General features: G+C 34.0%; 3 protein-coding genes across 3 annotated transcripts; 2 read left to right on the top strand and 1 right to left on the bottom strand.

Moving 5' to 3' along the window:
- Positions 1–857: 857 nt before the first annotated feature.
- Positions 858–9488, top strand: LOC143582515 (uncharacterized). Its single transcript, XM_077065057.1, has 16 exons — positions 858–1269; positions 2147–2322; positions 2487–2652; positions 2801–2853; positions 3002–3145; positions 4053–4157; positions 4251–4376; positions 5488–5688; positions 5768–5874; positions 6132–6294; positions 7330–7395; positions 7535–7628; positions 7714–7826; positions 7924–7994; positions 8694–8832; positions 8933–9488. The coding sequence occupies exons 1-16, from the start codon at positions 945–947 to the stop codon at positions 9332–9334; spliced, it is 2451 nt and encodes an 816-aa protein (XP_076921172.1). The 5' UTR covers positions 858–944; the 3' UTR covers positions 9335–9488.
- A 1966-nt stretch (positions 9489–11454) lies between these two features.
- Positions 11455–12704, bottom strand: LOC143580661 (F-box/kelch-repeat protein At3g06240-like). Its single transcript, XM_077063629.1, has one exon. It carries the CDS (start codon positions 12633–12635, stop codon positions 11547–11549), a length of 1089 nt encoding a protein of 362 aa, XP_076919744.1. The 5' UTR covers positions 12636–12704; the 3' UTR covers positions 11455–11546.
- A 5931-nt stretch (positions 12705–18635) lies between these two features.
- On the top strand, positions 18636–22821 carry LOC143580651 (rhomboid-like protein 19). Its single transcript, XM_077063621.1, has 8 exons — positions 18636–18807; positions 18882–19006; positions 20521–20581; positions 20679–20845; positions 20937–21042; positions 22010–22212; positions 22295–22432; positions 22504–22821. Exons 1-8 carry the CDS (start codon positions 18793–18795, stop codon positions 22613–22615), a joined length of 927 nt encoding a protein of 308 aa, XP_076919736.1. The 5' UTR covers positions 18636–18792; the 3' UTR covers positions 22616–22821.
- The last annotated feature ends 388 nt before the right edge of the window (positions 22822–23209 follow it).

Here is a 23209-nt window from a genome sequence, read left to right as displayed (position 1 = left end):
TGAATTGTGAATTGATGTGCTAAAAGCGGTCTGTAAAAACATAACCTAAACTAGACACTTTATAAATTTTATATAGATGGAGTGTTCTTGGGTATGTTTTTGTACTTGCATTATTTTTTTATTAAGTTCATTTTTCTTTTTGAAAAAAAATCATTTTGTGATATAAATAAAATCAATTTATGTATAATGATACAAAATTAGATGTAATACATTTTTTCTATATACATTTCTAGCTTTAAAAACCCGTGTATTATGCGGGATTAGTTAATGCATAAATTACAATGAATAGCTTAATACAAATAAAAAAAGATAATTAAGTCTTTTTATATTAATTTTTAAGACTTATTAAACATTGAATATTTATAAAAAAATAATAATAAAAATTATTATTGTTTTCTTAAATGCCTCAAAAATTGAATGTTATTGTACCCTTTAAAAATAAACTCTTTTATATACATTTTAATTTTAAATAAAACGTCTTTCATGACACGTAATTATTATATTATTTTTTTGTTTTAAGTATTTACAATATAATTTATGACATTAATAATTCAATCAATGGAGATTAACAAATTAATATGGTATGTTGAATTTATAATAAATACTATAGATTGAAAGATTTTTTTTTCTTTTCCATCAATATAAGATTATTGATTTTGACGGGAATTTGATAGTGAGAATTAATCTTAGAATGCATGTGTTTAGAATTATTTTCTTTTATTAGTATAAGTAAATAGGTAGATATATTTCTTGTAATTTAATTATTTAGATTATCAGTTAACTAATAATTAAGTAATAATAAAATGACGCAGTTAGTCGCGCCAAAAGGAAAGCCGTTTCTAGTGACATACCGATAACACAAAGCAGATACGCTACACCTTTCTCCACCCTTCATTCCAACTGAAACCAAATTCACCGGAGATACGATATTATTATTCCAACCAATGCTCGCCGCCGCTGCCACCGGCGCGGTAGCATCCATTCCGGCTTCCGCAATCCGCTCACGAACTCAATCGAGCTCAATTAAACCCTCGCGAAGTAATTGCCGTGCTGTAGCTGGAAACCTAGGGCATTTTGTTCAGGTTGTGAAGAAGGATGTGGATTTTATTAAGAGGAATATTACTGCAGGTGTGAATTGGACGAGTAAGGCTATCGGTTTTCCCGAGATTGCGAAGAAGGTAGATGAAGTTGTGTGGTTACGGAACGTTGAGGATCCGGAGTATGTTGATGAGTATCGGCCTCCGGTGTGGCCGGAGCCGTATTATCCAGGTTTTACTTGCTTGTGGTTTTGATAGTTTTACATAATTGTGCTATGGTAGCTATTAGTATAGGAATTAGGTGTTTTAAAATTGACAACAGGTTTATATATTACTAAACTGTTTTGTGAAGTGAAGCTATTAATTAATATGTTGATTGATAGATGCTAGAGGAGAGTGTGATTTAGATAATGTTGTTAGGGCTTGTTTCTATTGGCTCAATTTAAAATCAGTGTTGTAGAACTCGCTAGGTGTTAGTTTGGCGTGGGGTACCGACTAAGGATTTATCAGATTGGAATTTATATATAATTTTTTTTTCAAATACTTCAAAGATTTTGACAGATTTTAGGGGCCAATTAGGTGATATCGAATTGGTAGACCTATGATTTTTGATTAATCGGCGCGTAATCGCGATTTTTTGCAACAATGTATAAAATGTCACTCACTTGTCTTGAAAGCGATGCATTTGGCTTTTCAATGAAAAACCTACAAATCAAGTACACCAACTAATAATCTAATATGGAACTTGTTACCAATTTATCATTTATAACTTGCAAGGTTAACCATTTGGTTTTCTTCTTAATGTCTAAGTGTAACTATATTGGTAACATAAGGTTTATGTTTGAAGTTTAATTCACATATTTCTTCTTTGTTATCAAGTTTAAATTAGTGTCTTGGGTATGTGAGAATGCTGATGTGTAAAGAGCAATTACCAGTTCGTGTGTTCTAAATTGTAACTGTTTTATTTTGAATCAAACCATGCAAGATAAGTTTGGTTGTCTTCTCATTTAATTGATGCAAAATGTTATGTGAAAACTAGGACATACAAGTGCATTATTGTTCAGGATTTATGTTGATTCTGTTGACATTATATTATCTTCTTTTTACAGAGCTCTCTGGCACAGATCTGATTATGGCTGATCTTAAAGCCTTGGAGGCATATATACTCTATTACTATTGTTTGTCGAAAATGTGGACTAAGCCACTTCCAGAAGTTTACAATGCACAAGAAGCTGATATTTACTTCAAATGCCGGCCTCATATAGTGGCCCTTCGACTCATTGAGGTAGATTATTACCCTTGATTTCACATAATTGTGATCTACACAGATATAGTACACAGTTTGATTCCTTTCTAGTAGGCACATATAAATCCATTATTTGGATTGTTTAGAAAGTAATCTTTTACATTTCCTATTTTTTTTAATTCGACAATGTTGTGTCTGGGAAGGTTTTGGGATCGTTTGCTGCAGCTGCCATCAGAATCAGAATAGCAGGGATAAAAAGGTCAAAAAACTTAAGTGGAAATTCAGAGGTTGATGACTATAATTCCCAGTATCAATTTGGGATGGTGTTAAAAGAAACAATGTTAAACCTGGGTCCTACATTTATCAAAGGTACAGCTGTCAGCTGCAGATGGATTTAATCATGATTATTATATTTGTAGCTTATTTCTAGTATCCTGTTTGTTAGACTTTTGGATTTCTTTATGCTCTTGTTAGGTCTTCAATATTCATTGTGACATGCTTTTGGTTGCTGATGCAGTTGGCCAGTCACTTTCTACAAGGCCAGATATTATTGGTTTTCAAATATCTAAGGTTAGAAGGAAGTGAAATTATTTGTCTGTGTCAGTTATCATAACTCTGTTATTTTCCTATAAGAAAGTGAAAATTAATTGATAAAATTGGATTACACCCCCCTAATGTTCAGACATTATGTATACTTCTTAACTGCTTTTGATTGCAGGCTTTAAGTGAGCTTCATGATCAAATTCCCCCTTTTCCAAGGACTTTAGCCATGAAAATCATAGAGGAAGAGTTAGATTCCCCTGTGGAAACGTTCTACAGCTACATTTCTGAGGAAGCAGTAGCTGCAGCATCATTTGGTCAGGTGCGATCTAGGCCTGTGAACAAACCAAATGTTGAATGAACTGTTTGTGAACCGTTCGGCTAGAAGTTTGTTTATGTTAATTGATTTATAAACGAACGAACCTGAATGGATTTTTCTGGTCATTTAGTTAAATGAACGAACATGAACACATGTCTTGTTCATGAACTGTTGTTTATGTTCGTTCATTTATTATTATTCATTTGAGTTCGTTTATGTTCGCTAGGTTACGTTTGTTTAAGTTCGTTCATTTACATATGCGTTCAAGTTTTCTATGCCCGTTACATGTTGGTCTAGTTTTATGATTAAAATAACCCATTACAATTAGTCAAGTTTTAATAAACTTTTAGGCCCAACAGATTTATGTTCATGTTCATTTTTATTGGTGTTTGTCCATTTATGTTTGCTTGTGTTTGTTCATCTGCGTTCAATTATAATCGTTCGTATCCGTTCGTTTATATTATTGATGAATGGACATAGACGAACACAAACACACTTATTTTCTTAATGAACGAGCACGAACAAGAAAACCATGTCCGTTTAAATGTTTGTGTTCGATCATTTGTTTGCTTAAAGTTAAATGAACATGCTCGCCCCGTTCACGTTCGTTTGGTTCATATACATGCCTAGTGTGATCTGTTTAGTAGCAAGTACCGGCTCTCTTTTGTGATAATATTACAAAAGATATACTACTACGATAATAATCTAACTTTTTAAATCGAACCATTTAGAAGGTTTTATACACTGAAGCACAGTTTGTGCGACTTTCCTTTTAGCTGAAATTATGATTAATCCATTTGACCCTTTAAAGATAAACATAATCCTTATGTATGTAAATGGGTCAGAATTATTACATGTAACAAGTATGCCTTTATCGATCTTTCTTCATAATTATATTTATTGTGCATAGGTCTACAAGGCAAAAACAGTAGACGGTCAAGATGTTGCTGTGAAAGTTCAACGGCCTAATCTGCGACACGTTGTGTTTCGGGATATTTATATCATGCGACTTGGGGTCTGTAAAATTGTTTACTCTGTTCAACTCAGTACATTTATTTAAATCTTTAATCTTTAATCCAAAAAACTTATAATCCATGAACACGTACAGCTGGACATTTTGCAACAAGTGCTTAAAAGGAAAAATGATCTACGCCTCTATGCTGATGAACTCGGAAAAGGGTTGGTGGGGGAGTTGGATTATACTTTGGAGGCTGCAAATGCTGTAGAATTTATGGTATGTTATTATTCGCAGTTTACAATTTTACTCTTAACTGTATGTTAACTTTCTTATTGCAGGAAATGGTAAAAAGATATGATCTTGATGTTGCACCATTTTTTGTTGTACTTCATGCATATGCTTTCAGATCTCTAGAAAGTAGGAGAATGCATTTTATAGACTAAATATCTAACTTATTAAAAGCAGTGTTACATATGGGCCTATAAACGAACCGAACGCTCAGTAAATCGTTCAGTGGCAAGTTCGTTTATATAATAAACGAGTGAACATGAGGAAGTCCTTTTGTTCATTTAGTTAAACAAATGAATATGAACATGTGTTTTGTTCGTTTATTTATGTTTGTGAACGTTTGTTTACGTTCGTTCATTTTAGTTCGTTAATGTTAGTTCGTTTACATCCGTTCATGTTCATTCATTTACGTTCGTTTATGTCCGTTTATTTAATAAACGAACGAACTTGAACAAATCTTTTTGTTCATTTAGTTAAACGGACGAACAGCACACGTTTCTTTCATTCATTTATGTTCCTAACGTTCGTTTAAGTCCATTCATTTAGTCCTTTTATGTTTATTCATTTACGTTATTTATGTTCGTTATTTTACGTTTAAGTTCGTTCATGTATATTTTCATTTATGTTTTTAGGCTCATTACATATTAGTTTAGTTTGATGAAATTAAAGTATCATACATTACAATTTAGTCAAGTTTGTTAATTTTTTAAGCTTAACAAATTGATTTTTTACTTTTATTTTGTGGTTGCTTAGTTATGCTCGTTTATAGTCACTCGTCTATGTTCGTAAACCGTTCATTTATACCATTAACGAATGAACGTCTGAACGCTCATTTTCTTTTCAAACGAACACAAACAAGAAGACCATGATCATATTTGGTTACAGTTAAATGAACAAACACAAACATGCCCCGTTCGTGTTCGTTCGGTTTGTTTACAAGCCTAGTGTTACATGGCATGGCATGGCATGGCATAATAATAATGTTAAATTAACCTTGATCTATCATTACAGAAAAAGCTCATTTTTGTTGCTTCTAGTGTGATAACCGGTAATTTAATTATAGAGTGGATTTTCAATGCAAATTGGTCAATTTTTGCAGGAAGCTCATTCCGCCTTTCCTTCTATCCGTGTTCCAAAAGTATTCCTAAACTTGACTCAAAAGCGAGTCCTAACAATGGAGTGGATGACTGGTGAGAATCCGAAAGAGTTGCTCTTCATATGCAATAGCAACAATCTTGAAAATGAATCTCAATATTCAGAGAAGCAGAGAACCGAGGCCAAAAGGCATCTTCTTGATCTGGTTTGTATTTAACACTTCTAAAATATTTTAGATCCAAATAATATAATTATTCGGTATAATCACTCTTTGGATGATGTAGGTTAACAAAGGAGTTGAGGCATGTCTAGTTCAGCTTATTGAAACTGGCTTATTGCATGCAGATCCACATCCTGGAAATATGCTCTATTTGCCATCTGGACAAATAGGGTATTTAATTTCTTATCATCATATTTGACTATTTGTTACTTTAGGTTGTTAAAATCTATAGTTATTGTAAAAGTGACTATAGTGATATATCTGAATACTGTAATTGCAATGGAGGGGGAACCCTCAATATATAGGAAAGAAACCCTAGACAAACCTATAATGCACCCTTGGGCTAATGGCAACTAAATTTTAATAATTAATCAGTGCTAATTGTAATTAACAGTTATATTTTAACTTTCTTGGTGATTTCGTGTTAGATTTCTTGATTTTGGATTAATTTGTCGGATGGAAAAGAAACATAAGTTTGCCATGCTGGGATCTATTATTCACATAGTAAATGGTGACTGGAAATCCCTTGTCGGTTCCCTTGTTGAAATGGATGTTGTCAGGCCTGGAACTAATCTCTCACGAGTTACCATGGTAACACTTCCTTTATTGATTAATTTTTATTATGATAAAACAGTTTTTCCTTTCTTGATTATTATTATTTTAAAGATAACAAAATTAGGGTGCGCAGGTCAGTTTCGGGCTCACACCTAACCAAAAACCAAAAATTCAGTTTTTGAGATTTTCAAAAGCGTTCAGTTTCAGTTTTTTCGGTTTTTATTTTTTATTTTTTTGGATTTCTGTTTCTGGTTTTTTTAGCTTTACAATTGGGATTGAAATTTTTGGGCCGAAAGTTTGTTGACTCAAAATAATAAATTTGCCTAAATCTTTCTATTAATTAATTAGGGTGCGCAGGTCAGTTTCGGGCTCACACCTAACCAAAAACCAAAAATTCAGTTTTTGAGATTTTCAAAAGCGTTCAGTTTCAGTTTTTTCGGTTTTTATTTTTTTATTTTTTTGGATTTCTGTTTCTGGTTTTTTTAGCTTTACAATTGGGCTTGAAATTTTTGGGCCGAAAGTTTGTTGACTCAAAATAATAAATTTGCCTAAATCTTTCTATTAATTAATTGATATTATACACTTGGGCTAAACTATTTGAGTAAAACTATTTATTAAGTTCTTCCTGATCACTTAAGATTCAAAATTAAAAATGAAAATTCATAAATTCGGTTTGCTTCAGTTCTTTCGGTTTTAAAAACATGCAAAACCGAAACTATACCGAAAGTCCGGTATTTACGAAAACATAGAACCAAACCGTTGATTTTTTGTTTAAGTTCGTTTTTTATATGCACACGGCTAGGTAAAATGGTCGGATTGATAATCTGGTCAAAATGGTCAGTTTTTGGGTTGACGTGAAATACTTTTGGCCCAAGCCTTTTGTAAATAAATAGTTGTTTCAATAATAATCATGTATGTTGAATAAAATAGTTTGGGCCGTATGCTGTTAGCTCCTTTTTGTTCATCTGGCTTTGATAGATATTAAATTAACCCAAATCAACCCATTTCTAAATGGACCATAATTTTCATAAGGTCCACCTTTGTAACGGTCTTATGAAATTGATGGTTTAGGAACTAGAGAATGCCATGGATGAGGTGGAATTCAATGATGGAATCCCTGATGTCAGATTCAGCAAGGTGAGAAACTGTAAATATACTTACCTTTTAATTGTTATTTTTCTCTCCAAGATTAATAATTAGTAATATATGATCATTTTAATTGCAACTGTGTCAGAATTTTTAAAAATTACTTAACTTTTTCAATCTTATTATGTAGGTGCTGGGTAAAGTGTTTTCGATAGCCCTTAAGTATCATTTTCGTATGCCACCATATTATACTCTTCTGCTACGATCTCTCGCTTCCTTTGAGGGTACATTTGTCATTCACCTAGTTATTTTCTCATTATCCAATCATGTATACACTTGTATTCAACTTTAATTGTTTGTAACTTATAGGGTTGGCAATGGCTGGAGATCCCAATTTTAATACGTTTGAAGATTCATACCCATATGTCGTTCGTAAGCTTCTCACTGATAACTCACTTGATACAAGGAAGATTCTGCACGCGGTACTCAGCTCAACTGTTTTTGCTACTATTTTTCATTAACTTTAATGTTTGACACTTATTATCTGAATGTATTTGATTTCATACTTTTTTTCTTTAGGTTGTTCTAAACAAAAGAAAAGAACTTCAATGGAAGAAGGTCGCTTTTTTCTTGAGAGTTGGGGCAACGAGGTATGTCACTTGTGGTGTCGTTTAGTTCGGTCCAAACCGACCTGTATGATTCTTTTTGTTTACCTGGATTCTGTTTAGATACTTGAGATTTCTTATGGTGTCTAGGCCTGTAAACGAACACGAACAGAGCATGTTCGTATTCATTCGTTTAACTTCAACTGAACAAAGATCACACGCAAACAATTAAACAAACGGGATTTTCTTGTTTGTGTCCATTTATGTTAGTTCATTAACGGTATAAACGAACGATTCATAAATGTAAATGAACATAAACGAACGACCATAACTGAACATAGATGAATGAGCACAAATATACATAACTGAACATAGATTATTGAACATAAACGGACATAACCAAGGGTACACCTATTCAGAGTAAACGTGAACATCAATCTGCTGTGCCTAGGAAATTTAATAAAACTAGACTGAATTGTAATGAACCTAAAAACTTCTAATGAACATATAAAGAAACGAACTTAAATAAACGTAAATTTAACAAACATAAATGAACCTGAACAAACGTTCATGAACATAAATAAATGAATAAGACATTTGTTCATGCTCATTCGTCTAACTAAATAAAAAAAAATGTTTTTGTTCATTTGCTTACTCAATAAACAAACATAAACGAACTTCCCGCCAAACGGTTTAAGACGGTTCACTGAACGTTTGGTTCATTTTTACTGTGACTTCTTTCAGCAAAGGATTGCAACTGACATCAAAAAGTGGAACATCTTCCGAGGAGCCCTCCAATAGGGTATCAGATACAGTAAACTTAGCCCTTAAACTTCTGCTCTCAAAAGACGGTGCGGTTGTGAGACGGCTTGTGATGACTGCTGTGAGTAACCTACATACATATAAATATGTATATGTATATATGCATACACGCATGCACACACGCACACATACACACGCATACTTATTTTGTTGCTAAACAGGATGGGACATCACTAATCCGAGGCATTGTTTCCAAAGAAGCGAGATCTTTCCGTCTTCAAGTCAGCAAAATCATTGCCGATATGATATACCAATCTATATGTACAGCCTTAGGCAAAACCTTCGTAGTGGCCAAATATGGTGCTATTTACACATCATCTTCAACACCCGCCATTAACTACGAGTCCCTAGTGAAAAACCGGAGACTCAAAGTCATTCTCCTCAAAGTCTTGGAATCTGGAAGAAAAAACCCAGTTTTGATGGCTCGGTTATGTTGGGTTAGCTTTGTGACCCTTGTTGCAGCATCAGCCATTGCTTGTCACCGCTTGGTTGTTTCTTTATCGGAGGCTTATTTGGGTCGGTTTTCATTTGGTTCTAAGAAACTTGCAGTGAGTAATAGCTAAGTTGAATATTATTCTTCTAGTATATGAATACATGAAGGATGAAGATGGCTTGTTGCATTGTCTTCTGGCTGGAGAATCTTACCTTTGAGATTAACGTATAGTTGTAAAGAATGAATAATTCTGCAATTAATATATGAAAAGCATCTTTAATTAATTATATCGCAGGTATAATTTTCTTTCAAAAAAAATTATTTTTGTGATGATATTTAACTCGTAGGTTATTTATAAATAAATAAATAAGTAAAATATATTTACATTATTCTAATAAAATAAAATAATTGTGACACGTGTTAGTTTATGATTAAACCTCACCACTTTTTTCCCTCCAAAAGCTAAGATTTTAATTGACCCTAATACATGTTCATAGTCACTTTACTTTCACATTTTATTTATATAATATTTATACATTTTTATAAAAATAAATATTAACATGTTATTCTACTATATATTCCAAAATATTTGGTGACATCTAAAAATTAAAAACAAACCATGTTTGTTAAATATTGAAAAAAATATATATATAATTTCAAATGTTATCATTAAATATTTTATTATGTATTTTGTTAAAAATTATAAAGAAAAACAAAACTCAAACATGTTTTCATTTTACAAAGTAATTTTTTTGATTATTAAGGGGGTGTTTGGCCTAGCTTTTTTATTTTGGCTTATGCTTATATTTTAAAGTAGCTTATAGCTTATTTTCTATTATTTGATAAGCTATTTTTAAGTGTTTGGATTAGCTATTCTACAAGTTAACTATGTGTCTTAATAGGTTGTTAAATCCACCATTCTTTAATTTGTTAGTGTAATTAGTTGCTTCAATAATTACTAATCCATCACCATTTGAGGAACAATGAGTAACATACAACCTTAAACAAAAAAGTTTATTCAAATAAACTAAAAATCCATTTAAAAAATAAGCTTCTCTAAATGAGCTTATATAAGCTCATAAGCATAAGCTTAAAAAGTTAAACCAAACACTAAACTAAGCTTATTTTGTAAAAAAAAGCTAAAAAAAGTTATAAGTTTTGTTAAAAAAGCTAGGCCGAACACCCCCTAAATCATAAATCTATGCTTAAAAGTTTATCCATTTTTTTTAAAATCAATTCATTTATCTATTATAATTATTATTACAACTTGCATTGTGTGTTTGACTGACATAAAAAACAACTAATGCGACATGCAAAGTTATAAGCAATTTAAGCAATTTATAATTGTCTTTTATGCCGTTAAGCAATTTAGAGACATATACATATGTCTTACATGAAATGGTTGGACAACTTTTTAAATTTGAAGACATATACACATGTCTTACAAAAAATTAATAAACAAAGAGTTGTTGAACAACTTTCATACAATTGAAGACCTATCCATGTCTTTCACAAAGACAAAATTAATAAACGAAGAGTTGTTAAACAACTTTCATACAATTGGAGACTTATCTATGTCTCTCACAAATAATGAACTCCATAAACGAGACAATTCTACATGAATGTGACATGCAAAGTTATAAGACCCGTACGACCATTTTCCACCATATTGAACAATCCATATCATCATATGCCCATATGGCTCGTATGATGTGACACAAACTGACGTAGAGATTAGGGAGTGGTGTCTTTAACATCACTCATATCATCATATGCTACCCATATGGCTTGCATATTACATTAGGGCGACTCAAATGCCTACATCAGCGTCGCATCATAAGAGCCATATGGGCATATTATGATATGGGTCGTTCAATATGGTGTAAAATGGCCGTACGGGTCTTATGACTTTGCATATCACATCAATCATTTTTTATGCCAGCCACACACACAATGCAAGCCGTATGATTTGACGATCACCACCCAAAACAAGCCCCCATGGCCGATATGACCATTTCTCACCTGCCACATACCCACATGACATCATACTGTTCGTATGACACTACAATGGCGTCTAAATAGTATGTCAGTGATGTTTCTCTAGCTAAGCCGTTACATAAATACGCAACCAAAATCTGATTCCAGCTAAAGAAGCAAATGTGGTCCAATCAGGCAACCTCAACCACAACATGTAAATGCAGCAACCATGTTTGGATGTTGGTAGTATAACACTTATTACTGATAAAATATGCAACTCAACCAACATGAGTTCAACAGAAAAAGAAAAAAACACACACACACACACACAACTAAAACAAGTGACCTAATTCATGAAATTAACATCAGTACAACAGACATGAAACTTCAGGTGAAACCAAGCTTTCAACATAAACTGTAGCCTCCCCGAACCACTTCAAATCACCCACCCCTTTAACGTGCCTAAACGTCTTCTTCTTAATATTATAAACCGCAAACCACTGCAACTCAATCTCCACAACAATTTCATCATCATTTAGCAACCGCAAAGGCCTCAAATACGAAAGGTCACCAGTCCACACATCAAGCGGCATCTTAACAAACATTGACCAAGAGTTGACCACCCCATATTCCTTCATCACCCACACCTCAACTTCTATATCATGCACATCATCACAAAGCACATAAAGACATCCTTTCAACACACCCAACATGTAATACGGTACGTACGGTTTTTGAGGTGGCAAAGAAATGTCTTTAAACGTCTCTTTTAACACATCAAACGAAGCTATCACTCGTTTTTGACCCTCAATGTTGCTATAACGCGCCAACCAGTGAACTGACCCGTTTAAAAACACACATGCCGTATCAATGAAATCATACGTACCAAATCTAGTATTGTCACGAGCAAACATTGGAAATCTAACCACTCTTAGATCACTCGGGTTTGACCCGTAACCGAACCCGTACACGTATTCAATATGTTGTGATGATTGAACTGGCTTGAAATATCTTCTAGTTGACGGGTTGTATATGGTCAAATCGTTTGACCGGTCAATTAAACATACCAACCCGTTGCACGAACCCAAAATCTTGATCAGATTTCTCGGGTTTTGAAACGGGCAGTCGAGCTCTATCAACGCATTGGTGTCTTTTGGTGGTGAGTTATAGTTTAATGAAAGAAGGGGGAAAGTCGGAATAAGGATTCGATAACATGCTGATAACGATTCACTTTTCTTAAGGTGTGATTTGATGAAATGGTTGTCGGATATTATACGTTTAAACTGCTTTGATACAAGCATGAACCGTAACAAGGATTTAACCGGGAGTCGGGAAAGAATGTCCCTTACAATCTCATCCGGAAGATCATCATTTTGTATGTTACATTCCGACATTTTGGAAGACCCTGCAAAAAGGTTCGTTATAATTAAATTTAGCGGTGCTAAATGGGTCATGTTTGCAGGTTATTGCGTCCAAACCGACACATCAACCCGAAACACAACCCGTTTAATTTGAAAAGTAATTTACTTTACCTTTTTTTATTCACATAGTATACTCAAAATTAGAGGTGCACAAACTGGTTTAAAACTCAAAACCGGTTCGGTTTGGTCAACAAAAGTCAAAACCATTATGATCGGTTTCGTTTCGGGTTGAAGCCGGTTTCTTGACCAAGTTACAATCGATTTCGGTTCGGGTTTTGACCGGTTTATGCCCGATTTTGGCTGGTTTCGGTTCGGTTAACCGGTTTCGGTGGAGAAGATTAAAAACCGGTTCCAAACTTACGGTTTCAATCGGTTCCAAACCAGTTTCTACGTAATTGGTTTCAAACCAGTTCAGTTTCGGTTCAATTTTCGAGTTAACCGGTTTATTTGCCCACATCTATTCATAATTACAAATTTACAACCAATAAATACAAATATGCATAAAAGTATAAAACAATGATGTTTAAACAATAAAACCTAACATTAACAAAATCCATGAAAAGGGTTTCCTAAAATTAACATAGATTGATTAATAAGGGCAGAAATGGGATCCGTGTGCATAATTATTTAATAAATTTGAGTTAAAGAACGAATTATTAAGAAGTATAATGAATTTGAGTTAATAAATTTGGGTTTATATAGAGGATGAGAAGTAACGAAATGATAATAGAAAGCATACCAGGAATGACTGAAACAGAATTGGTAATGGAATCATGCAAGACTCGTTTCGATCAATGAGCGTTAAACGATTGAAATAGATAAAACATTTATGGATAAGCACAGTACCGGTATTGAAAATCTTTAAAGATAGGTATTGATATCGAAACGTGCTGATCCCAAACCTCATGCATTAAATTGGTAACTGGTTTGTGCGGTGCGGGTATTGGTTTCGAAAATACTTAATAAGTGTTGGTCCAATACCTCATATATTAAATTGATGCCAACCAGTTTGTGCGGTGCGGGTATTGGTTTCAAAAATGCTTAATACGTACCGATCCCAAAACCTCATATATTAAATTGGTGCCGACCAGTTTGTTTTGTGCGGTGCAGGCAAATTAAATGTGTATCTGTAGACTTATCGCTTTATCTGTCTTCAAATTCTAGAGTTTTTTTTTTATTTTTGTATTTTATCGAAATCTCCGTCTCTGTCTATATCTTAAATTTATAAAGATTATGTCATTTAAATAAAGATTTACTATTCACATCTTTTTATTTAAAATTGTATATCTCAAGCATTTCGGGTTAGGGTGTGTTTGGGATTGCTTATTTAAGTTTAAAAGAACATTTTGTAAAAATGACTTGTTAACTTACGAGTTTTCTGAAATTAGTTTTTAAAAAAGTGTTTAGATTAGCTTATGTTGTTGGGAAATAGGCATTTACCAAAAAAGACATTAGTTTTTAAGAAGTAGTTGAGTTTTGAGAGTTTGAGAGGTGTAACTGTAATTACCAAACACAAAAGTTAATAAGTTACAACTCCTTGACTTATAAAAAACTCCTTATTTACGCTTCTTGATGAGTTGAAAACAAAAGGAGTTATAGGTTTACCAAATACCTTATTAACTTATTAACTATTTCAAAAAGTTAATAAGTAATAAGGAGCCCTAAATAAGCAATCCCAAAAACCTCTTTATAGCTCAAGTATGAAAGAAAAGATGAAAAGAAGTAGATAGAGATGCAGATGAAGATGACGAATGCGATTTGCGAGATTAAACGAAACTTAGTGATAAAGATGGTCGGTTTTTTAAAACGGAGATTACGGTCTTTTACACTTTGAGTGTGTTTATCTCGATTAGTCCCCTAGGGTTTGTTCTTCATTGAATCCATAGAGTATATGTCATTCTAAATTGAGTATGTGAGTGTGTATTAGATCCGTCACATTGGTGCACGTCTAGTCTAGTTTGAGGTTTTTTTTGTCAGTAGATTGTTAGCATCTGACTCTTTTTGTTTCGGATTCGTATTGTTCTTTGTGTTATTATTCTGGAATTTGTTTAGGTTGAATAGAGAGGTTAATAATTTGACATGGATAAAAAGCATATACAGATTCAATGTTGTTCTACCATAGCTATCTTTTTAGTAATGTGCAAGCATCAAGATTTTTCTTCTTGGTTGGAGGTAGTTTAACTTTGAAAAGCAAGAAACAAAAACTGGAGACAAGATCAAGTGTAAAACCCAAGTATGGATTGTAAAAAAATGCAATTTGCATGTTATAAACAACTTTTTGAACATAGCTCATATGTGACGATGAAAATGATGTACACATTACACCTGATTCAACAATTGATTATGTAAAAAACAAGAACTCTGTTAACATGATTTCACACTTGACTTGACAATTGTCTTTTAGATAGGAGATCTCGATTCAAATCTAGACCGTAACATCCCGAATCTCAAATAATAATATTTTATATATTATTCGTAATGGAAAAGTTTACTTGGATTAATAAATAAAATAATAAAAGATGGAAAGAGAAGTAGGCTAATTAGATGGATTAATCATGGACTAAAAAAGGAAAGATGGGTCTTAGGTTCATGGGCTTAAGGGAGTATAAATACCCCCCTTAAACCCTAAATCTTTCCATTTCCATCCATCTTATCCATAATATTCCCTACACCTCCATAAAACACACACAAACTTTTCATTTGCGGCCGTGAGAGGAAAAGGAAGATCCAAGGCCAAGACCAAGCCGATTATTGCTAGATAGTGATTTCTCAAGCTAGATACAAGATCATCATTGAACATCGAGCTAAACCGTAACCTAGAAACATCAAAAGGTATGTTTCCTATGATTAAAGGTTATATTTTTATGAACCATTTGCCATGAAACTTAACCCTAGAGTAGATTGGACCTAGATGTCTCATAAAAATACAAACTTGATAATTAAAATGAACCAAATGGCCTTATGATGGTATACGGCTAAAAGATGAACCCTAGATCTAGCCTAGAACGTTTTAAACCAATAAAGGTCTCAGCTTTATGCCTAAAACGGGATAGATCTTGAAGTCGTGATAGGAATGGGGGGAAACGGGTATGAATGATGATGATAAAGGATCAAGAGTTCATGATTTGAACCTTAGAACGAGCAAACTGGGCAAGGCAGAAACCTGGAAATGGAACAATGAGCTGAACTGGATGTTCTCGACCAATTTTGAGAATCCTTGGTCAAACCATGTGGTTCTCGGTCAAACATTCAGTCACCAAGAGTTCTCGGTCAGTGTTCTCTTTGAACACGTGTTCTCGGTCAAGTTCTCGACAAAAACACGGGTTCTCGGTTAAGTATGGATCTCGGCCAAATATGCGAGTTCTCGGTCAACTTAAAGGTTCTCTGTCTTGGGTTCTCGGCCACCCAGTTTGGGCCTGAACCCAGCTGAACCCAGATGCTGTAATGGGCAGTTGAGCCTGACTTAGCTCAGTCCGCAACTTAAGCCCATGTTCTGTTTGAAACAAACAAGCCCAATATCTTAAGATAAATAACAAGCCCAACTTATAAAATAATTCAAAATGTTAATGGAAAATGTGTTAAGGCAGTTAATGAAAATAAATTTTTTTCAAGCTGACCTGTCAGCTTAACCCTAGCCAGGGGCTCTGCCCCTTGGACCCCGCTAGGGGCTACCGCCCCTAGAACCCCGCTGCCAGAGGCGCTGCCCCCGGACCCCCGTTCGTTGAGGGCAATAATCAACCTAGAAACACATTATGAGTAGTGATAGTTAATTGATGCATGTAATTATTATACAGTTAGCCGTGCCCAACTGAAGAAAGGAATAACTATTAACGGTGAACGTAACCGACTTCAGGTGAGTTTCTAGCCCCATTTCCTTGTTATGTTTTCGGGGCTGTGCGCATACTCAAAGTGATAGTTAATACACATACCTTAAGTGGTAGGCGTATGCCCTATACGAAATATGTATGATGATTGCTCGACGGTGCATGAACGATCTTCGGATATTGCATGGACCGTCAGGTAGTAGTTAACGATATGATTGATATATATGATGTATGAATATATATGATGTATAAATGATGTATCAATGATTAAGTATGATGTAAGTATGATATGTTGCTGGTACGTGAACGCTCTTCGGATATTGCACGTATTGTCATGGAAAGTACGTAAAGGACCGGTATGTTATAGTAGTACGAAATGGAGGGTGACCGGACCCTAAGAATATCCGAGGATGGAGGGTACCGGACCCTAATAATATCCGAGGATAAAGGGTGACCGGACCATAATAATATCCGAGGATGGAGGGTACCGGACCCTAATAATATCCGAGGTATGTAGAGCTAATGCTCTTTATAATGTGCGGTTAGTTATGAATGTATATGAAGGACTGATGGACATGTTAAGTATGAAATGCGTACCATCGAGCACGTATATGTGTATGTAAAGTAAGTCATGTGATTAACTAGAGCTCACTCAGCGTAGCTGACTTTTAGTATGCACGCAGGCAAATAGGTTGAGGCAGCTCGCGTGATGGAAGACACATGGCATGGAATCGAAGATACTGGCATCTCGAAGAAATGTTGTGATGTTTTAAAAGACTATGTTTTGTTTTAAATGACTTTGAATGTTTTATAAGACAAGATTTGAAGGTTATGTAAGATATTATGGTTGAAGTTTTATATTCTGCGTAAAGTTTTAATAAACTCTGATATTTAGAACTGCGTTTATGAGTAAATCCAACACTAAAGTAGGGTTACCAGTAACGGGGCCTTACATAGACATAAGGTATATTAGTTTGAAGAAGTGTAAAGTATGATAAGTATACCTTAAAAAAACATGAAAAACAAAAAAACTCTATGTTGGTATCATCGTTACCGTCATATATTCAAAATAAATATCAACATGAGAAGGGGGGGGGGGGGTGGTTGTAAATGTGGTTGAAATTGTTTGATAAGAAATTAATGCCAATGAAACTCATTTTTCTTTTTATTAAATGTTACAATAACTAGTGTAGTACATAGTTTAAAGTTTAATTATTAATGTTTATTTTTTTTCTTTTGAACGGCGGTTTAAAAGTTTATAATTACCTGTTACAATATAAGGAAAAAATTCAAAACATTCTTCCCAATATATGAATTAGTTATACTTGTAGCATATTATCTACATTTAGGCATCTTAAAAGTTTATAAGCAACTCAACCCAACCCCAAGTACCCAACCACTTAACTTCAGCTTCAAGCTTATATTTTTCTTTTTAAACCCATCATTAAAGTTCAATTGTTTCATATTTATAATCTGTTGTCAAATATTTTATATATAAAAAAGATATATCTTAGTTGTTGTGAGTACAATAAATCAATTCTTTGATGCTCGTTGAAATACTCCTTGTGTAGCCACTTAACGAAACCTATAGCAGAAAAGTTCGTGTAGAGAATCAAAGTGTCGATTATGAAAAAAATTCCTACTCAAAACACATTTTACATATAATTTGTAGGAATTTTGTATCTTGAAAAAAACAAGAAACAAAATGGCTAAAACAATAAAACCTAAAATAACTAATATCAAATAAATAATCAAAGGCCGGTTACCAATTGTTCACTTGCATCAGCTAAGGTTGATAAAACTCTATGATCCTTATGATCACAAGTTCGAATCTCACTTTCAACATAAAAAATGTTGTTGTCATTAATAATGACCCGAATAGCTTCCAGGCATAGACAAGTCAGAGGGGTTTACGAGTTGTAAGTTTTGTTCTGCAACAGACTGGCGCCATCCTCAAGTGTCAAATTCACGATGGACTGTTGAACACGAATTGCTATCATTGTTAAAGAAAATAATAATTCAAAACTTAATTCCTAAAAATACACATTCTACACTTTATAATTATTCATCACAAACATAACAAAAAACCAAAATATTAATTTCCAATAATACAACTTGTTACAACAAATTATTATCCACTTATAGACATGTAAAAATTTCATTAACTTAACCTTGAAGCATCATATTATTATTTACCTTTCTATTTCTAAAACTAAAACCCCTCATTAACATTCAACGTGACATTTCATTACTCTAAGATCTACACAATTCACCGGTCACCGGAAACTCGCCGATCTGTCTCAATAACTTCGTAATCGGATCACGTCAAAACCTAATTACAGTAACTACTACACCCTCCGGTGACCATGAGTTCTCCGGCAGTAAGTATAAATTATTTAATCGATTTGTACAGTTTTGTTATGGCATTTGACCTAATTGTTTAAGTAAATTGTAGAGTGCGAATATGTTTACGGGATTCACGAGGCTGTGTAAAGGATTAGTGGTGGTGCTGTTGACTGGATACATTGCTGTGCAGATCTTTCCCTCTGTCATTACTTACGTGGCATTGATTCCTGCTAGGTATTATTATTATTATTATTATTGTTTGATTTGATTGATTAATTTGAAATTAGGTTAGCTATTGATTAGATAGATAGTTAATATTAGGTGTTGAGAAAGTGATACATAAGGATATGTATGATATAGTTTTTTGACTGTTTTGAATATTTATATGATGAAGATGCAAAGATGAAATTAGATCTAGTAATTTATCTAGCTACGATAGCATCATAGCTCAAATTGTTTGGTTCTCCCTTGCATAGTTGCATATACATAACAATATGGACATGGATGCATTTAGGTTTTTGAGTGATATCCACATCGCCATAGCCTGCCTTTCTTTTGGATCATAGTTATCAGAGGTGCTAGGCACAAAAAAATAATAAAAAATGAGGGCATAAGAAAAAAAGGCGCACTTAAATAAAAGATAAAAGTTATATTATATTATGTCCTAGGAAAATAATACTTTTCTTCATGAACAATAAACAAAAGCTATTGTATAACAATTAGTATCATCTAATAGTACCAAAAGTTCTAAAAGAGTCAAGATTCAAATGTAATTCCAAAACTTGAATAACAAATGTTCAAAGTAAGGTACAAAAATATTCAAAACATGAAAACCAAAAGTTCAAAACGTATAACTAGTAAAGGTTCATATGATCATTGTTCTTGACCCGTCATCAATACCAACAAAGGTGTCCTCAACTTCAAGAAGCAAGGGCCTAGGAACTAGTAGCACATATATTGGGCCTCACCTGGAAAATGAGCTTAGGCGCAAGAAGCGAGGGTTTTCTTTTATAACTATGGTTTAGATGATAAGGTTGCAATGAGGATATCAGATCTAGTAATTTATCTAGATATGATGGCACCAAGGATCAGGTCTTCTTTCTGGGATTGATATTGCTCAAAATTGTTTGGTTCTGTCTTTTGATTATGTAACAGTATGAACATGAATGCATTTAGGTTTCGGAGTGATATCCAGATCAGCATAGCCTTTCTTTTGGATATAATTGGATATATTCATATTTGTGAAGTTGGATAATATTTAAGGTCTATATTATAGAGTATAAACAAATTCTGTATACGTGTCTGTGACAATGTGAAGCCTACAAGGGTAACTACTAACTACTACTAGCCTTCAGGGTGTGTTTGACTTTTAGTGTTTTACGACTCGTGCATCTAGGTTTGAATTTTTGGTCTCCTACCTAGGCCTTGAGGATTTTCTTTCAAGGTCCATGAATCTCTTTTTTCTTTGGGTGCAACTTGCATAATGCATACATGACTTGGTAATGGACTCTGTAATTTTTAATTCATAATCATTTCCATAGTTCAACAGTCTTACTAATAAATTCGCATGCATATATGAAACATAATGTTATATAGAACACTTTGAAGTTTGAACACACTTTCAACTGTATCATACTTGTTTGTCATAACTTGCACAAACATGATAGTCTTAAGCTCATTAATTTCCATTTACATCCTAAGTTCTATCACTTATTTCCCATTTCCTACTTTTTTTTTATAAAACACAGGACAATTCCTTTTGGCTGGAATCTCATAACAGCTGGTTATATAGAACAAACAGTACTTGGGGTATGAAACTATGAACCATTTTTATTTTTAAAACAGTATAATAACACAGTAGGGAAATTTCTTGACTTTTGTGTGCTCCATGACATTTGTTAAACAGGTTCTTAGCAGCACCATTGGTCTCCTTTTCATTGGGAAGCTTCTAGAACCCATCTGGGGTTCTAGGGAATTCTTGAAGTTCATTTTCATAGTCAATTTCTTGACTTCTGTGTGCGTGTTCATTACAGCCATCTCATTGTACTATGTAACAATGCAGGAAAACTATCTGTAAGTTCATTTGTGTTCTTTTTTTATTCTTTTTAGAAGTCAACCCATTTGGTCAACACAGTTTTGATGATTATTTGTTCTTTTTTGGTAGTTATATGCCTCTTTCTGGATTCAGTGGGGTACTTTCGGGGCTGTTAGTTGGTGTTAAGCAAATCATTCCCGATCAAGAAATTTCTCCATTAAAAATTAAAGCAAAGGTACCAAAGTTAGGCCTGTAAATGAATTAAACTTTCAGTGAACCGTTCATTTATGTTCGTTTATTTAATAAACGAACGAACATGAACAAGAAATTTTGTTCATTTAGTTAAACGAACGAATATGAACACGTCTCATCGTTTGTTTACGTTCATTTATGTTCGTTCGTTTACGACCATTTATATTCGTTAGTTTATGTTTATTGGTATAAGTTTCTTAATATATTCATTTTAAGTTTTTTAGGCCATTTACAATTTAGGGGGTGTTTGGGATTCCTTATTTTACCTCCTTATAACTTTTCATTAAGTTAATAAGTTACAACATTGTAACTTATGAAACTTTTCCTCTCACAATATAAGCAATCCCAAACACCTTATTACTTTTCAAAAAGTTTATAAGTTATAAGTTGGTGAAAATAAGCAATCCCAGACACCCCCTTAGTCTAGTTTTAATCGCCTTTTAGGCCCAACACATTATTGTTGACATTTACCTCTAGTTGGTTTTCGCTCATCTATGTCAGTTTATCTCTGTTCAGATATTGTCCTTCGTTTATGTTAGCGAATTCGTTTGCTTAAACTGTTAACCAATGAACATGGACGACGACACATTTTTTTTTTCTTAACGAATGGTTCATTCAATTGTTCGTGTTCGATCATTAAACATACTCCGTTCGTGTTCATCCGGTTTGTTTACAGGCAATCCAAAGTATATGAAATGTAGGTGATAGTTTCACCTCATTTCCTTGTGAACGAGCCAATTCAGCTTATGTTTTATCTTTAACGAGCCCTAGTAATTGAAAGTCACCCAAAGTGTACTTTTAGTTCATAAAGATATCTAACTCACTTTATTCAAAAAAAGTAGATTGTTATTGAAATAATATAATTTCTGTACTTATAACATACTAATAAAAAATAGACAGAATGCAGCGTTTGACTGTCTGAGATCATAAATTGTTTTTGTGTTGTGCAGTGGTTGCCATCGATCATGTTATTATTAGCTATTATTGCAAGCTTCTTCACACTTGAGCCTGCAGCATACCTTCCGATCTTGATATTTGGCACATACATTGGTTGGATTTACCTCAGATACTTTCAAAGAAAACAAGAAACCGGATTTAAAGGTGACCCTAGTGATGAATTTGCATTCTCTACTTTCTTCCCAGAGTTCATAAGGTAAGTTTAGAACTTTCACCAATGTGACTCATTTGGTTCGTTTCCATTTGAGCTAAAAATTATATTAAATTGCTGGTTGTAGACCCGTGATTGATCCAGTGGCTTCAATCTTTGACCGAATGCTTTGTGGAAGATCTGAATCATTCAATGATGCTCGGGGCTACACAGTTGGCAGTGCTCCATTGCCTGGTTCTGATCCCATTGAGGCAACTAGGAGAAGGTAATAGTAATAATAATAATGATACTCTTACTAAGATGGGCTGATAATACCAATGTTAATAAAACCTGCAGGGAAAGGGGGGCCCGTGCGTTAGAGGAAAGATTGGCAACCGAGAGGTTGACTGGTGCTGTAGGAAAGAGTAAGACCGATGAACCTGAAAGAGATGAGACTGACAATGTTTAGTTATGTTTTGAAACCCGGGACTTGTGTATGTGTAACTATCAATCTGTTTCTTTCGGCTTTAGACCTTTTTGGATCACAACAGTTATATTTTTAGTTTGCGAACTTTGGGTATGGGCCCGTATAGCAAGAGAAATTCTTAATCTTCTTATTTGGATGGTTTGCAATCTAGTGACTTATAGGCTTTAGTAATTCCCGACCGTGATCGCTTGCATTATAGGTGATCAAATCGGGTTGGTCAAAGGAACCGGAACCGGTTCAGAACCGGTTCCATTAGTCAACATCACTGTTTAAACCGGTTCCATGGTCGAACCGGTTAGGGAACCGAACCGGTTCCCCAACCCTCGGACCCGGAACCGGTGGAACCGGTTCTGACCGGTTCCTAAACCGGTTCTTACACTCCAACCGGTTACAGTGTAAAATATTATTTTTTTTTTCGTTTTTCGTTTCCGCTGCTTGTGTAGGTGATGATTTGTGTTCTTCTGATTTCTGAAGAGGCTCATGCTACTTTTGTTGTTCACCCATAGAGCAATGGTAAACAACATATTGAACTTAATGCTATGAGTGTCAGCGTGTTTGAATTGATTAGTCTGTATC

Source organism: Bidens hawaiensis, unplaced genomic scaffold, assembly GCF_021521415.1.
Source record: "Bidens hawaiensis isolate Kalapana, Puna unplaced genomic scaffold, B.hawaiensis_p1.1 tig00001511_1, whole genome shotgun sequence".
Taxonomy (NCBI): Eukaryota; Viridiplantae; Streptophyta; class Magnoliopsida; order Asterales; family Asteraceae; genus Bidens; species Bidens hawaiensis.
Note: the sequence above shows the minus strand (reverse complement) of the source record. Positions and strands in the feature narration are given on the sequence as shown.

Excerpts from the sequence above, each read along its gene's own strand:
- LOC143582515 (XM_077065057.1), top strand. The coding sequence starts at position 945 with ATGCTCGCCGCCGCTGCCACCGGCGCGGTAGCATCCATTCCGGCTTCC. Across the intron at positions 1,270-2,146 it reads GCCGGAGCCGTATTATCCAG|AGCTCTCTGGCACAGATCTG; the intron begins GTTTTACTTGCT and ends TTCTTTTTACAG. Across the intron at positions 3,146-4,052 it reads CTGCAGCATCATTTGGTCAG|GTCTACAAGGCAAAAACAGT; the intron begins GTGCGATCTAGG and ends TATTGTGCATAG.
- LOC143580661 (XM_077063629.1), bottom strand. The coding sequence starts at position 12,635 with ATGACCCATTTAGCACCGCTAAATTTAATTATAACGAACCTTTTTGCA.
- LOC143580651 (XM_077063621.1), top strand. Across the intron at positions 20,582-20,678 it reads TAGAACAAACAGTACTTGGG|GTTCTTAGCAGCACCATTGG; the intron begins GTATGAAACTAT and ends TTTGTTAAACAG. Across the intron at positions 22,433-22,503 it reads ATTGAGGCAACTAGGAGAAG|GGAAAGGGGGGCCCGTGCGT; the intron begins GTAATAGTAATA and ends TAAAACCTGCAG.